Raw genomic sequence first — 16,442 nt, forward strand, 5'->3', positions numbered from 1 at the left:
TGCTGTCAAACCACACTTGCCTAGTATGTGTTATTTCACTTTTTTCTTGAGAGAAAAAAAAATTGGTTGAACAATAAGTATATAGAGCTGTTTCACAAAAGAATTATCAACCTCTTAAATAACTAGGAATAGAATTTAATAAGACATTGAAGTTTCTGAAGCAGTCAGACATGGAATAATGTGACTCAACAATGTGGAAAAATCTCATTAATACGTCAAGATATTTTGCTTTTCCAAGTAATTCAAATAAAAAAGAAACCTAAAAACTGACCATGAACATAAAGCTATTGAACAAAACAGACATTTAATTTGATTATTCTTCCTAGATTGTATGAAAACACATCTAACATATTCAACTGGAAATTGTTTCCATGCTTGCTCATGTGATAAAAGAACAACAAATTCTGAAATTGGCTGTCACATATCAGCTTTGTGCTGGAGAAGGAAAGGCATCTTTCTACTTTGATGGGCAAGACACAAAGAACATAATTTAACGCCACATAATATGCCACACTTAGTTGTTGTTTAGATGAATTTCTAACAGAAAAATCTTTTAAGCTGCTGAATGCTGAAAAGTATCGAGTTGCATCATGAGAGAGCTCAATTTTTAAACTGTTTTACTTTGAGCAGTTGGGAGATGGAAAACAGTGGGACAACTTTTCTTTTGTCTTCTTTTTAAAATAAAAATTCAGCCTATTTTCCCAGGCTGCAGAGTAGGGTACGGAAGCCTTGTGAAAGACACCTAAGCCCCACTTTTCCCTATTCAGAAACTAAAATTCTCCCAGATCACCACCTGAGGTGGAGCTCTTGGGGTTACATGGTCAGTATGTATTAAGGGAGAATATGATCCACATTTCTTTTAAAGATCAATCTAAAGGACACGCCCAGCAGAAGGAATGAATTCCTAGGAACTCAAAGCAAACTCCTGGCTTGCAGTCTCAGTGATGCAGAGAGCTGAGTAGCAAAGAGCAGAGAAGAGGTAGAAGGAAGCAGAAAGCCAAACAGCCACTCGCTCAGATCTGTTTGTGTGAATGCAATGCTACAGAAGGAGCACTCAGAGGGATCACTTTGGACACCAAAGGCTTTATGTCCCCACAGACAGATCTGAAGGAGTGGCTGTCCTGCATCCTGCTGTGCTAAATGTGCTTGTGAGCCCACTGGAGAGGTGGGCAGGGAGTTGTCAGCCCCATGCCCAGTCCTAACCCAGATGCTGTTACTGCAGCAGTGCCCGTCACTAACTGCTTGAGATAGCGGCTTAGTGGGATCTGCCTCTTGGGACCTGGGCCATAACTGCTCCAGAGTGCCAGAGCTGTGACACCTACACATGGAGAAGAAAATACCAGCGAAACAACTAAAAAAAATTAACAGATTATAAAAGCAATGGAATGTAAAGGTAAAATTTTATAATAACTTATTTCAAGGTATTCTTATAGTGCCTTCCTAACATGGTATAGCATTCAAAGAATGGTCCCAATGACATCAAATTCCTTCATTTTGTGTAGAAGCAATGAGGAAAACAGTTCTGCTTCACTACCTGACCTGGCTTTCCTCGAAACCCAATACTAGAGAAACATCCACAATCCCATTTCTGGGTTTTCATTTTAGGCACAGGACTGTTTTCCACTCCCATGGCAGAGAGAAAGTTTCCCTCAGAATCAATTAAGAAATCTTGAATTTTAGCTGCTTGGCAAACCATTTTAACCAATGCAAACATACAACCCTTCCCCCTATTCTGAAATGTGCTAGTTCTTTCAAATTATGTGAAAAAAATTCACCTTCCAACAGTGTTTATAAAAACTGATTCAAAGAACAAAGCAGTTTTGTCACACACAAAACAGAAACTAAAGAGTTCAGGATGGAGCAATGCAATATTTAAAACCTCTTTCAATTAATATCTTCCACTAAAACCAAAGGTTTTATGTGTTGGGAATAAATGGGGATTTCAATAATTCCAAAAACTAAATCTGCAATCAAATCCTGAAGAAATACTTTGGGAAAAAAACCATACACTTTCATGATATAGCAAGGCTTCATTTTCAAAATGGCTACACAGACTTTCTGCACTATTAAAGGCAAACTAAGCTAGGGCATACACAATGACTAACTGGACGTGGAGGCACATATGGTGTTTACAGAGGGTAGAAAACAATGGCAGAAGTCAAAACGTGCTTGTAACACTGCCTAATCACACACCAAGGACATGCACTGGGAAGAAAACTGGTAAAGACACTTTTCCTTACCGCTTTTTCCTAGTTCTACTATTATTTCCATCAATACTAAACCTTGTATATTCATCTCACTGCAAGTGTGAGAACCTAATGCTAAAGCAAAGAACTCAAAACAGCTTTGCTGACACAACACAGTGGTGACAGGAGAGTGGAGAGCAGAGCTCCTAAAAATGTATCAAAACATTTCAGTCTGTCAAGTAGCCAGTTTCATAAAAACTTTATCAAAAGGAACAGAGTCAGGCTCAATTTCACATTAAAATTATTCCTTACATGCCTCTTCAAAAATCTATTTCACTTCTACTTAAGTTGTTTTGAATTTGGTTTTTGCACTTAAGTCAAGTTTCACCTTCTGTTTCACTCATGGGGCTGGTTTAGCTCCTTGTTGGGCATTTCTTGCACTATCATGAGGTTGTAATGCTTGGTCTCCAAGCATTCCAAAGAAACATTTGTCTCTGTGTTTAACCTGACATTAAGGAAAAAAAAAGTAAAGTAATTTTTTCCAAATAATAGTTTTTGTAAGATTTATTTTTATTAAAACACAAAAATCCTAGAATACTGGGCCTAGATTGCAAGACAATATCCCTTTAAAACCAGACGTGTAGAGCTCTGCAAGATCAAGTCACTTTTCTTTCGTTGGGCTGAAATACAGGAAAAAACAGTATAGAAAAAACCTCTTTCGATGTCAGATTTCCCCTCTCTGGTACAGGGTGTGCCTTTCCCACCATGCACTACATTTCTTGGTGGAAGGATATTTAAAACCATAATTGTTTAAGAATCACTTCCTAAGAGCACAAAGGAATTGCTGGGTGTGTGTGGTTATAGCAAGATACGCACCTGGATCATGACTGGCATCAAGAGCTTGCTCAAAAACACACAAGGCAAGCAAATCTCATTGGGACCACAGAGCAAACCATTTCTTACTCAAAAGGACTTGAGAGCTAACAACTTCTTTCAAGGATATACTATTTAAAACATCTGTTGGTTGACAAATACTATCTCAAAAAAAAAACCTATGTTTACGCCTACCTGGTTTGATTTTAACCTACCTCCAATCTGCAAGTATTTTGGAGGGAACATTTTACATTCGAAAAATTCAAGTGTAACTGTAATGCTGAGTAATAAGTTTGGTTTGTCCTGAAGTTTACTGAACTTTGCAGTTCGTTATCAGTGCAGAAGCAGCAGAAGACTGCTGTGGTTGGCTCAGTGGATTTATAAAAAACAAAACAAAATAAAAAATTCCCCCCCATGTAACCTTTACAGAATATATGTAAAATTGTGTCCTTCCCTGGTCATATTCACAACTTATCTACAAGATAGTGTTAGCAGTAGAAACTGCAGTCCATGACTATTTGCATTCAGCTCTCATCCATCTGTTCCTCTTTCTCTTAGGCTTCAACTTGTTCAGTTTTTTGCGGGGTTTCTCAGCCTTCTGAGTTTCAACAGAATCCACCCCGAGAACATGTTCAGAGCAGCATAACTGTCCATTCAACATGGAATTTAGTACTGTCCCGTCTTGGTGTTCCTTGCAGAAAGAGTTTGGGCAGAAGTGGCAGAAAGAAACAGAGGGTTTGCCACAGACATCACAGTGGTGCCAAGGACACTCCCACTTCCCTGCGATCAAAAATGAAGAGCCCATTAGTGGGGAGTAAAATGTGGCATCGTCTTTTAAAGTTTCATCTTTTAGCAGCTGAACAATGCACAACTTTCCTGACAAAGCAAATGAGACAGCAACTACCAGGGCTAATCTCAAAACGCAAAATGCTACATCCTACTTCTAAAGCTCAGCCGACAGCTGTAAGGAGCAGACTTGACATACTCTCATTTTAATACAGCAGTCAGCTGCAGCTAGAAGAAATGATTCAGGCTTTACTCAACAGCATTTTACAGAACTTGGAGGCTGGAAGAGCATCCAAACACTCAGTCCAGTGCTGCCTACCATTACAGCACTCACCTGCTGCCAGTTTTGCTCAGGGATGGGTGGTGTGCTGTACCTACGGCTGCCCTTTCACCCCAGCAGACTTTACCAGTCCTTGTCTCTGGGATAACAAGCTTTGCCTGCTTTCCTTCTTCATATCCCACCTGACAGGGCTGACTGCAACCAGGTAACTCCTGTGATATCTAGAACTGCAACCTGATGTCTGCTGCTCTTAATTTTCCTACTCACCTTCTTCTAGAAGCTGCTGCTATTCTTCTGGCTTGAACTCATGCATTTCTTAGATATAATTGACTTTCCCATGACAGAACCACAGTGCTCTGACCAAGTGATGTACTTAATTACCAACATTTGTGAAACAAATGGCTCATTTTGCCAAGAGGCAGGAGGAGGCCATCGTTTTGTCTTCATATCCAAGGAGAGCTGCTCCCACATGAGGCACGAAGTTCTCACCATACAAACCCAATATTTTCAAGATGACACTCCTGACAAGGTGTCAGTGCCATCAGTGAGGTACATGCACAAATTACTTATACAAGGGTGAGAGGCAAGCTGACTCACCAAAAGGTCGTTTCACCAAACCAAGACAGGAGAGATGATAAGCTTTAGTACAAGATTTCCTGTCACACAATACCAGCTGGCCTCCATCACCACAACGGAAACAATCATCTTCAGATTCTTTCTTCCCTTCATTTTTCATTCTGCGTCTCCGTGTTCTCTTTTTGGTCTTTTTGCCTTTCTCTTCTGAGGCATTAGTGGAAGAATTCTAAAAGAACAAGATGTAAATCTGTGAATGCCAGTTTTCCAAAGGCAAAACATGACATAACCTAGCCAAGCTGCTGGCACATCTGGCAGACTGTGCACAACCAAAAATTTGACTTGGGGCAGACCTGTCCAATGCCTCACCATACTGATCTGTGTTGACAAAAACCCCACACTGACCCTTGTGAAAAGTTATCCTGAAACCAGATCTTGTCCCTATAGTACCTTTCTACAGGAAACCCCCTTCACTTTCTTGTCACTGACAAAAGGTCTTCCAATTTCTAGTCTAATCTACCTGTGGCTAATTTACCCTCACTTTGTACTTGCACCACCGATCACTTCAATACCCATTTTTCTCTTGCAGTTGTGAATACTTATGCTGGAATTACAAAAAATTGCATCTTTTCAACATTCACAGGTGGTACTTCCCTCATGCTCCTATGCCAGCCCTTCAGGAAGCCCCAACAATTTCTGTTGGATTACAGGTTTCAAATTAACCTGACGTGAATCACAGATACAGTTTCTGGACATAATTTGGTATCTTTTTTCCCCTCATTCAAAACTCACTTCTAATTCTTCAGTTCAACTGATTTTTTTTTTAACAAATCTTAACTAAATAATCATATTTTAAGGTTTAGATGGGGGAAATATAAACTGCAATGGCAGAATAATCACACTGACTGTAGTTAGGCAAGTTCTTAGTCAGTTCATAGCTCTTGCAACCCTTCCCCACCCCATGTTTCAAACAGAATTGGGCAGGTTATTCCCTCTGGAATCTCTTTTTTAAAATAAGCTTTTGATTCCAGAAGCTACTAATATGTCTTACAGGACCCAAAGTAACTAATTTCTCGTAGGAGAAAGTGATAGAAAACATTTTAAGGTGTTTCCAAAACCAGTATCACCTGCTGTAATTGTACAGTGTATTCTTTACCACCAAGGTTATGTCTAGTAAAATAATGTTTCCTTCTTCCCAGCAAGGAAAATAGTAAGCTTTGAACTGGGAAAACAGTTACCATCTGTTCATGCATCATCAATCCTTACCATAACATAAAACCCCATCCACCAACACATACCCCAAAGGCAAAACCAAGGCTAGTAGACAAGACTGTCAAGATCTCTTGATGTATTACTTGCCTTTGGTCTGTCCCCAAGAAATCCACTGCAGTTTGGAGCACCACATTTGCAGACTGTTTTTTCATTGCCCAGACAGTCAAGGTTGTAATTAAAAGTCAGCTCTGTCCCTGAATGAGATAAGACAAACCCTTTCATTATGAAGGACAAGGTAACAAATTCTATCAACATTATTACAAACAAATACAGCTTTCATTATCTGTCTGCTGCTTTGGTACTTGCTTGTTGATATTCTGTCTTAGAATTTCCCCCCTCTTTACTGCTCATAAGTCCTGACAACAATTAACTAGATGCCGATAAAGCACGATGTCTTAAGCAATTGCATCTTAAAACAGATTGGTTTGACTTCTCAAAAATGCTTGTGTCTGGTCTACACACATATTCTATCTATCTATCTGTATAGCTACAGAGAGATTATATGTGTGAGCATGTGTGTACACAAACCAGAAGATACCTACTTTTAAACAGTCTCCTACATCCACTCCTTAAGCTTATTATCTTCATGTGAAAAGATGCAGTTACTGTTTGAGATCTCCAGAACAAAAACTAGGCTCTCCAACAAGAAGTGAGTGCAAGGATACTAACTTACTAAGGATACTTGCCTTAGAAGCTAGCAACAAAACTCACCATGGGACTCACTATTAAGGAACAAACATAAAAGGCATGTCACAAAGCATCTCCTCTGGGTGCTCAGTTCTCTTCCAAAAATATTTGCACTGAATCAGTTAAACCATGACCATCCCACTCGTAACTGCGCACAAGGTGTAACTTAGGGGATGAAACCAAACCCAAGACAAGTTGATGTACCTGCAGGAATATCACACACAGCAAACAGCCCGACACGAGTGTCTCCATTCACTGTCCACTTTAGAGTTTCACAATTTGGTTGGCAGCTGTGATTCATAAACCGAGAATAGTTTCCTTTGGGGCCAGCATCAATAATACGGTCCTGGAGACCAAACCAGCAACAGAATCAATGTTTTTTCTCTCCCCCCAACAACAGCAACAACAGCAACAACAAAAATCCATAAATTATTTCAGTAGCAGCATTCAGAACAGACATGGTGTTTCTACCCAGAGCACACAAGCAAAACGATGGTACATGTTGTATTGAAAACTGTAGTGTCTCATGTGGCCTGGAATGTGACACTCCCAAAGCAATACTCATGCTCTAGCTCACGTTTTCCCAGCACCCATCACAGCCACGTGGCAGGATAAGTGTTTTTGTGAGCACTGTGGTGGTCATATTAAGGAACCCTCAAAACTCAAACTCAGACTGTTTACCTTTATTTTGCATTCACAAAGCTGTGAGGCATTTACATATACTGTGCTTTATGCTATTTACCAAGTCACTATATGATGACTTGCAGAGATTACCAGTTTCTCACCAGCTTTCTTTCCCCAAATCAGCCTAGTTTAAAGAAAAAACAAGCTCTTGGTAAACTACAAAAATCCCTTCCAAAATTGCCTTTTAATTTCTGTCTCCACCAAACATACCAGACATTAACAAAATAAAATAAATCTCAAAATAGCCAGAACTGTGTTTCTTTGCAGAGCTGCTTAGGAAGGCTTTGCTTATTTATGAAATATTATTGCTTCCTTCTAATTCATTTTTATAATGCACTTGTATGACTGTCATGCCTATGTGCATGCATACCCAGCCACTCTAACTGCATAGGCTGTTCAGCCTCAAAATGGCATGGGCAGTTTTGGCAAGACACTATGAGCATTTATGAACTACAGCAAGAGTCAAATACATGTTCAGTTCAGGTATTTAACATGCTGATGTATGTCGATATAGCAGAGGGGTGAGAAGCTTTTAAGTGTTCTGAGAAACATGGTTTCATCATTCTTTGGTGATAACTCTTGTGCGGGAACTCCTGTTACAGGACTAGTAGAGTAGATGAACAGAGTAGATGTGGAAACACATGGCAGGACAGTCTTGGGCAAAAGAATGATAATTTGGACTGAAAAAAATGCAGGACTGGCAGCTAGTTCCTGTTTTCCTCCTAAGCTGCTGTTTGGGAACTGGAGCAATATCATCTATATGACCAATTCCCCCTGCTGTCCAGGTTCTCCACCTTCTTCCCCTTCTCAGGAACGAAATACTCAGAGCTGTGCACAGAACCACAGATGCTGTATTAATTTGGTGCGTTCATTAATCTGCTGCAATAATTTGCTGCAGAATCAATCTGTGGATTGCTGGCTGCCTGCTAATGTAGAGAATGCTTTCAGAAAAGTTTCAACAAAGCACAAGCCTAGTTTTGCTATAAACAAAGAAAGGGACAGATAGCTGCAAGAAAGATTAAATGCCTAATATAGGACACAGCCTCACAATTCTATTCCACATTCTCTCAAGTGAGAATTCATTTTCTGTTGTTGAAATTTTAGTAAAAGGATTGCTAACAGTAATTCTTCCAACCATATCACTACTATTTCCCAAAACTTCATACTTCATTTTAAGACTAGGCAGGTAAATACTTTGCAGTACTTGATTTAAGCAACAAAGCACAACTTACAGACCTTAATCTGTATTTTATTTCATAACACAGAACTAATGAGGTGTGTTATAGAGAATGGAGAGAGCAGGCACAGACGATACAATGCTGTGAATATATGAAACCATGGAACATCAAAGGTTGCAGAGTGCCCTACCAATCTGATCAACACAAGAAAAAGAGATCAAAATTATGTTAAAACTAAACAATGGCAAAAAATGTTCCATACTCTACCTTATCAATAGTGAGCATATAGAAGTGGGTAATGTCGTTTTCATGTGCATATTTGATTCTTGCCATACATTCCTCTTCATCAATCAGCTCTCCAACATACTCATTCACAAACTCTCCCTGAAAGGTACCAAGTATCACTAGTAAAGTATATACCAAACCCACAAACAACATCACAAGCCACCAATTCTTTCCTGGGCAAGAATGGTTCATACCTTTTTAATGTCCCTCTTGGCAACCAGCCCCCAGCCTTTCCCATCAGTCTTGATGATCTTTGTCTCAGGGTACTGACGCTTTGTGAAGCACTGGTTTTGGCACTGCTCTCCTGCTGGACAAACTTGTGGATGGCACTCGTACATCAGCATCCGATTGAGGCACTCGGAATCAAAGCCACAAGGGTTTTCATCTGTGGGTTTGCAATTGCACTTGGGAATCTCAGATATGTCAGCAGTGTATATCTGCACTTTACCACAAGGTTTATTCACCTGAAAAATACATTAAGATAGTTCAGACATCTCTCTAAGACATTTGAATTTATTGTAAGTTATTACAGCGGTTACTTGTTTGGTTTTGCAACACTAGATTCTCCCCAGGGGAACCAAAATGTTACCATCTCATGATGCAAAAGCACAACTACCAGCACATCATTACAACCTGTCCCCATCTCACCGCTCAGCTCTTTCTCTCCAGTGCTGTCTTAGACCTTTGAGTATCCAGTGTTGTTCCCCCAAACTTTACCTTAATATGCTTGTATGGTGGAGGTTTACGTTCACTTTCTTGGGTTTCTTTGGCTTCTCGTTGCAGCTTTATCTCTCGAAATCGAGCTTCAGCTTCTTGCAAAGCTGAAAAAGATTATCACATCAACAGAAATGCTAGAAAGTGGATTACTCTCCCTAAGCTGACTTGCTAATTCTCATATGTATTAAACAAAGCACCATCTACTTCCTAGTGCTATCATTCAATTTTCTTGCAAACAATGCTTCTGGGGTGTTAATGCCCTTAACAAATGTACAAACTCTACTCCTTCAGTCTCCCAGTTACACTTTGCTTTCCAGAGAGTAAAAATCACCAGAAGTAATTTTAACTAGAATGAGTCTCTTATAAGCCATGAAAATAATGCTTTCATTTGAAGACAGTAATAGTAACTGCTGCCCAGGACACCATAACAATTTCTTCAATTCAATAGTATAAAACAAATGTACAAAACCAGACCCAAGGCTATGTGTGAAGAAAGCAAAGCATGCATATCCCAAGAATATTTTTATTAATTTTTAGCTATGTACCATTTTTGAAGACTTTTCCAATTCCTTTTATCCCTTGGTATCTGCTCCCTCTGTCTCCCTCCATGTAAGGGAACGCCCGTGCTTGGTGTGTCCAATAGTAATCCTTAGAACCAAAGAAAAACACAGGAAATTCTCCGATTTCATGCTTCATTTTCTGGATATTTGGGGGAACGTTTTTCGGATGGCAAACTTCTGCAGGCCACCATCTAGCACAGAAGTACAAATAAAAAAATACAGCATTTTAGTCAAACTCTTTCTGCAAGAGACAGTTTAACAAAATCACTCCAAACAGCAGTAACTGCTTGTTATTTCCAAGATCCAAGAGGACTTAAAATCCCTTCCTCCCCTCACTCACTAGGCAATGTGAGAAGACTAGAAAAGGAAAGCATGACACTCAGATCTGTGGGACTTCGGCCTGCAAGGTAAGCATACACACAGGGCTCCTTGTGCCTGGGTAGCAAAATCATCATCTTTACAAGGCCTGCAATCACTCTAGTTGTCAAAGATCAAGAGAAGGTTCATGACAGCTCTTAATATTTCTAGGATAACCCTGACCCCCCTCTATCTCACTCAAATCTCACAGTGTGAAACAATGACAAGGTGAGTGACTGATCTCCCAGCTTGCAAGGTAGTAATTTAGCCAATTAGAAGTTGTACCAATTTATTTGAAGACATCTCTGAAACAAAAGGGGTTGAAAGCTCATACACTGGAAAGAGATGTCAGAAGGCTCAAGGAGTCCTGTGTGGGTAATGACTTGGCCGAGAGCAATAGCAAAGCTGCAAGTCTTTGAACTTGAAGCTTTGCAAGGAGTTGGGGTCCCTAATTCACAGAGGAATGAGAAATCAGAGTGCAGCAAGGCTGGTCTACAGGAGCAACCAACTGCATGATCCTTAGTTAAGCATGCCAGTACTGTACAACAACATAAGTTCCTTCACCAGACCTGTAATTTCCCAGTTTAACCCAAATAATATCCTGGAAATGGAGCTTCTTGCCCGCCCTGCAGTCATTGCAGTACCAGCTTCCATCTGGCATTTCAATGTTTAGGCAGTCAGGGTGAAAGGCTGCCGGACACGACTCGCAGCACAACAAGCTTCCACCTTCAGAGGAGGGGGAAGAGAAAAGAAAAAAAAATGTTGAAAACCATCAAGATCAAAATTAAAGTTCTGCATTCCAACCAGGTTAGAAGCAGAGTGATACACATGTGGTAGGTTCACTTAGAAAACAAATGGTTAAAACACACTGGCCCTCTACAAACACACACTGCTCAGTCGTGCACAAAAGCCAAAAGGTCCTGACTAATTTGAATGCCTGGCAGACTCGGGTTAGTAACACATGCAAAAATAACAAGCAAGCTGGTGATAAAAAAGCCAGAATAATGCATCACAAATTATAATTACTTTGCTGTACTTTAATGACTACAATATGTTTAACATAGTTTAACATATATTAACATTTCACTGTATGAAAAATTTTAACCACAACAGATTTCTCTTATGTTGGTTTTTTGTTGGTTTTTTTCCCCCCTGAGGGAAAGGGAATGAGATTGTTAGTTTGTCCCACGAATTATCAAGTGGAAAGTTAGCTGCAGCTTAAAAGCTGAAATGCTGCATGTTAATTTGATAACAAATCAGGTAAACTTTCACTGCTACGAGTTTAATCAGCACGATGCATTTTGTGGTTCTCAATAAGGAAGAGATTTATTGTACAGCATAAACCAAAACACCCTTAATTAGCAGCACTCTCAGCAACAACTAATACTGATTCAATTTGCTGTCTGCTGCTAAACTAAAAGCAACTCTTAAAATATTTACGGTGTAATATTATGTATCACCAATAAAGAAACAGCAAAAGCTTCAGTACATGGAACACAGGGGAAAGAACAGAGAAATACTTCTCATAACACGGTAAAGAATTAAATCAGGCTTCTGGTTGCTGGACAAAGTCCAAGTAAAAACATTCTTTAATAAATTATATTTGGAAAAAAACACAACCCTGAAGCAGCACAAGCCAACCTGACAGTTACACCAAAACCTAACAAAGCCTAACTCACCACGCCGCATTTCTAACAATTTTCTATAAACAGATTAGCAAAATAGATTTCAAGTGGAAGGATATTGACGCTGCATTTATGTAAGAGTTCTGGGTGGGTTTACCTTTGGAACACACAAAGCACCAGCTGACATTGACATGCGCGTGATGGCGTTTCCCTTTCATGGCAGTGAAATGGTTGGTGCAGACAATGCTGTTGGAAGCGATGACGGCGCAGCCCGCAGCGATGCACACGTCTCCAGCATGGTACGCGACAGGACAGCGGACACAGCGCATCATCTTCCCTAGCAAAGCAGAACACTGCCATATTACTTTGGCACAAAACTGATTTATATCCTTGCAGCTAAAAAAAATGCCTGAGGAAGCCTATATATATATACCCATCATGTTTTTTCAAAGCCTGAGTATTTGCATTTACCAACAATACTGAATTCACAGATTTTTAAAGAACCCTCCACCCAGTTAAAAGCATGGTAATATTTAAATGTATAGGCTTTAACTATACACACCCAGGGTAGAAAAGCTTTCCTCACTCTTACAGTTTTGCCTACAGATGCTGCCCAAAGCTAAAAACCTGCACAGAATCAAATGCCTCCATGTTCATCGAGCCTTGCTGCAGTGTTTGTACATTCTCAGGTGCTGCCTTCACTGCTTGGCCTCTCTCCTCATCATCTATGCATTCTAGATTTCAGCCTCTTGAGAAGAAAACACGGTTAACTACAGATAACTGAAAGCTACTTCAAAATAAAGAGCACAAACAAGGTAAATACTAACGCTGACTAAAATGATTCTCTTTTATTTTTAAGAATTCTGAATCAATCAATAGCCCATATATGCCTGAAAATTTGCAGCTAGCAGCTCTTAAATGGACAGAGTCTTTACCTTAACATACCATAAAGAGAATCAATTCATAAAAACCTAAAATGAAACTACCTTTTGTGATCCGTGGATGTGAGCGGTTACTAACATGACAGCTGAGGCAGCTGTGCAGAGGACATCGAAAGCCCCTGTTCTCAAACACAGTGAGGTGAAATTTTTTCACACAAGCTTCATGGTAGAATTTTCCACAGTGAGATACAACACAGCGTTTCACATCTGCCTTTTTCTCCTTACACACAAAACAGGTGTGCACACCTGGTGGCAAAACGATAAACAGAATGTAACTAATTTGTCATCCAAACATATGAATGTAAAATGCTTCTCTTGTGCTTTTGTGTTATGCATGAGGGAGCTGCTTTTGTTGTGTGGGTTGTGCTTTGTCAACAAACCAGACTCTATTATTTGATGCAGAAACCTATTTTCTTTAACTCTTTGCTATTAAATACTGATCTGCTCAGATACAGATCAAATAAAATTACAGTGCAAACCCACTGCAGTTAAAGTGTACACAACAACACCCAAAGCCTCACCCAACTGCTTTTACATTCTTATTTATAAGCCTCAGTACATCAGAACAACTGTGCATTTTTATTTTGTAATTTTTTTTTAAACCAGTGAGGTAGGATGATGGCTTGTCTGTGACCCCGTGAAATTTGAAGCAGGGCCACAAACCAAAGAGAAGCATCCTCTAATATTCTCTATGGACCACTTGGAACAGCTTTATTTTGAAGCAGCCTTGTTCCAACAAGGTTTACTGCATGTACAGAAATGAGCTTATGAGTAAGAATGTAAAGTTTTGAGATTGAGAACTTCCAAGCAGTTATTACAGGATTAAAAGCAAACGAAATTAATAGCAATAAGGTAGTCTTTTAACAAGAAAAGTAAAAGATTAATATAGATACACACAGGACTGAAAAAGGACTTAGAGTGTTTCACCTGTGGCTCTTTTTTTCTAGGACTTCTTAAGTCTTTGTGACAGACTTTAAATCTCATCTGGAATTGTACTCAGAGAGCAAATAATCTGCAGTTATTAAGGCAATGGCATTCAGACTAAATTAGCCAAGTTGCAAAAGAGTTCTCACCAAAACCAGGGAACTTTCTAAAACATGGCACATTTAGTGGTACCCTATGAAATCCCACCCTGTCAGGTCCCAAAGGAGAAATAAGGGTTCTCCAAAGATACATACTCTGTCCAGGAGAATGTCCTAGAACAATGTATGGGAAAACTACAAACTCTTTTTTTAAAAATTAATAAAAAGGGACAAACTTGCCTGATGTACATTCACTACAAATGAATTTTCCTGCAGGTCTTCCAGAGAGCCCAAGGCAGCTTACATGAAAAGCTCGATAGCAAAGTCCTTCACACAGTAGGAGATCACCTGTTTTTTCACACAGCTTTTACAACACAAAGGCATTGAATGTTAAAGAAAAGTTCATACTGGAAAAAACTGTTTTCTTTATTCCTTTTCATATACTGCTCCTAAAAATCTCTCTTCCCATTGCTGAAATCAGATCTAACAAGTGAAAGACAATTTTACAAGCATCTTCACATGCCCTGGCTTCAGGCCGAAACAGGTAACAGAATCATTAAACCACTAGAAATATCACTCACAGAACCATGGCTCAGGAGTAAATACAACCTGACAGAAAAAAAGGAATAGAAGAAAAAGCTTTAAGAAATATTCCCTGAACACACTGCTGCATCTGAGTTAAGATGCAGGGTTAAGAAGCATCCTTATTTTCCTTTTCCTTGGCAAAAGGAAATTCATCTAGTTGGCACAATGATACTTTTCTGTCTGAGAGGTTAGCAATGATACATGCATAACTAAAAATGAACCAAACAACAGTGCTGTCACAATTTAAGGATCACTCAGCATTTAAAGATAGGTATAACCTCACCATCACTACATGCAAGAAAACATGGAAATATAACTGCTCACCCAGGCTCATGGAAAAAATTTTGATCTATTTGCACTGTGCTAACATTTCATAATCTAAGAACTCTTCTAGAAGCCTTTTGCTTTCAGTTGCATGCCACCCACACACTGTGCCCAGTGCACCACTGCCATCTCTGCTGCACGCAAAGCACAAACCCCACTGGCTTTGACTTCCTCCTCTTTATTAACAGAGAAGCAAGCAGCTCTTCTGAATCATCCAGCTAGTCACCTGGCAACACTCCTGTGCTTATTCTGAGGTACAAATTATGCTTATCTTAGAGATCTGGAAACTCAAGCAGAAAGGCTAAGTGACTTACTGCCGGTCATGAAAAAAAATAATTAGGTATTAAGAATCCATTTACTGGTGTGGCAAACTCATCACTAACAGACACCTCCGACACCCATGGCAAACCTGATTCTCGCCTGATCTTGTCATTTTCATGTTTAAAAAAACCTTTTCTAGGAAAGCTCAAGAAACATGTCTTGCTGCCCCAGCTAATGTCTCTCACCTGACACACATATTCTTTTTTTGTTCCTGCTCCTCGCTCAGATTTTTTGGATGATATAGACACTTCAGTCTGAGTTTCATCAGCACTTTCATAGGGAGACTCTGACCGCTCATCTCCTTGGCCATCAGAGATCTGAAGATTAAACACAGGTGTTAGAGAAAGCAGTCACATATGGTCAATTTTGCAGAGAACATCAAGTGATGGAAGCACACAGCCTGCAACTCAGACTAGCAGATTTAGGCACAATCTTTCAGTTTTGTTTCCCCCACCTTCAAGAAAAACTTGATTAAAACCAGAATAAGCATTTGTGGAAGTCTCATCAAAAGGACTATATAACAATCACCCCCGTCAGCAACTCAATAGCAGCCAAAACAGAACACCAAAACTTTGAAAGATGGTATTTTATTTAGACTCAGTTCTGTAATACAGTTAGCCAAGAGTGCCTAGTCAGTAACATAGGGATATTTCAAATCCCTTGATTAAAGTTGGAGTATGTGGTTTATGAGAAAGTAACAGTCAATTTTAAAAAAAGAAACTTGGTAAACTTCAAGCTTTATATGAAAATCTCTGACCTAAATATTCAAAGTGGGAACAGTATACAGAAGAGAGGAAAAACAAAACAAGCAGCTCTCAATATGTTTAAGGAGAGTTTTAGTCAACAATGAATTCAAAAAGCTACAAAACACAGCTATGTTATGGACAAATATTATTTAACAGATCTAGATGTAATAAATATGGAGGAGTTTTTAAAATAGTCATAATTTACTTTAGAAAACCAACCCAAGTAACATATTCAAAGGAAAACACATAGTAGTTTTCAGTTCAATAGAATTTAAGGAGGAATGGACAACCAAGTCATTTGTCTCATCTCACATTACAACAGCAGATGCAAATTTCATGCTGTTGCCCCCAGATGGTACTCAGTTGTGTTTCACTAAGTACATTCTCCAGGAGAGCATCCCAATTCACTTAAGCCCATTTCAAGGCTTTTTGGTCTACAC

At 39.4% G+C, this 16,442-nt stretch overlaps 1 protein-coding gene across 1 annotated transcript in view; it reads right to left on the bottom strand.

Annotated features, from left to right (window-relative positions):
- Positions 1-3,466: 3,466 nt before the first annotated feature.
- The window catches only part of WHSC1 (Wolf-Hirschhorn syndrome candidate 1), a 59,010-nt gene continuing 46,034 nt past the window's right edge, over positions 3,467-16,442 (bottom strand). The window contains exons 9-21 of the mRNA XM_009078402.1: positions 15,442-15,573; positions 14,267-14,390; positions 13,050-13,250; positions 12,221-12,400; positions 11,008-11,164; positions 10,067-10,272; positions 9,522-9,625; positions 8,999-9,268; positions 8,787-8,903; positions 6,862-7,003; positions 6,058-6,164; positions 4,723-4,927; positions 3,467-3,839 (exon numbers count right to left, since the gene is read on the bottom strand). Coding sequence (XP_009076650.1) covers positions 3,574-3,839; positions 4,723-4,927; positions 6,058-6,164; positions 6,862-7,003; positions 8,787-8,903; positions 8,999-9,268; positions 9,522-9,625; positions 10,067-10,272; positions 11,008-11,164; positions 12,221-12,400; positions 13,050-13,250; positions 14,267-14,390; positions 15,442-15,573 — 2,211 coding nt within the window. The 3' untranslated portion in view covers positions 3,467-3,573. The remainder of the gene's footprint in view (positions 3,840-4,722; positions 4,928-6,057; positions 6,165-6,861; positions 7,004-8,786; positions 8,904-8,998; positions 9,269-9,521; positions 9,626-10,066; positions 10,273-11,007; positions 11,165-12,220; positions 12,401-13,049; positions 13,251-14,266; positions 14,391-15,441; positions 15,574-16,442) is intronic.

This window comes from Acanthisitta chloris, unplaced genomic scaffold (genome assembly GCF_000695815.1).
Source record: "Acanthisitta chloris isolate BGI_N310 unplaced genomic scaffold, ASM69581v1 scaffold13837, whole genome shotgun sequence".
Classification (NCBI taxonomy): domain Eukaryota; kingdom Metazoa; phylum Chordata; class Aves; order Passeriformes; family Acanthisittidae; genus Acanthisitta; species Acanthisitta chloris.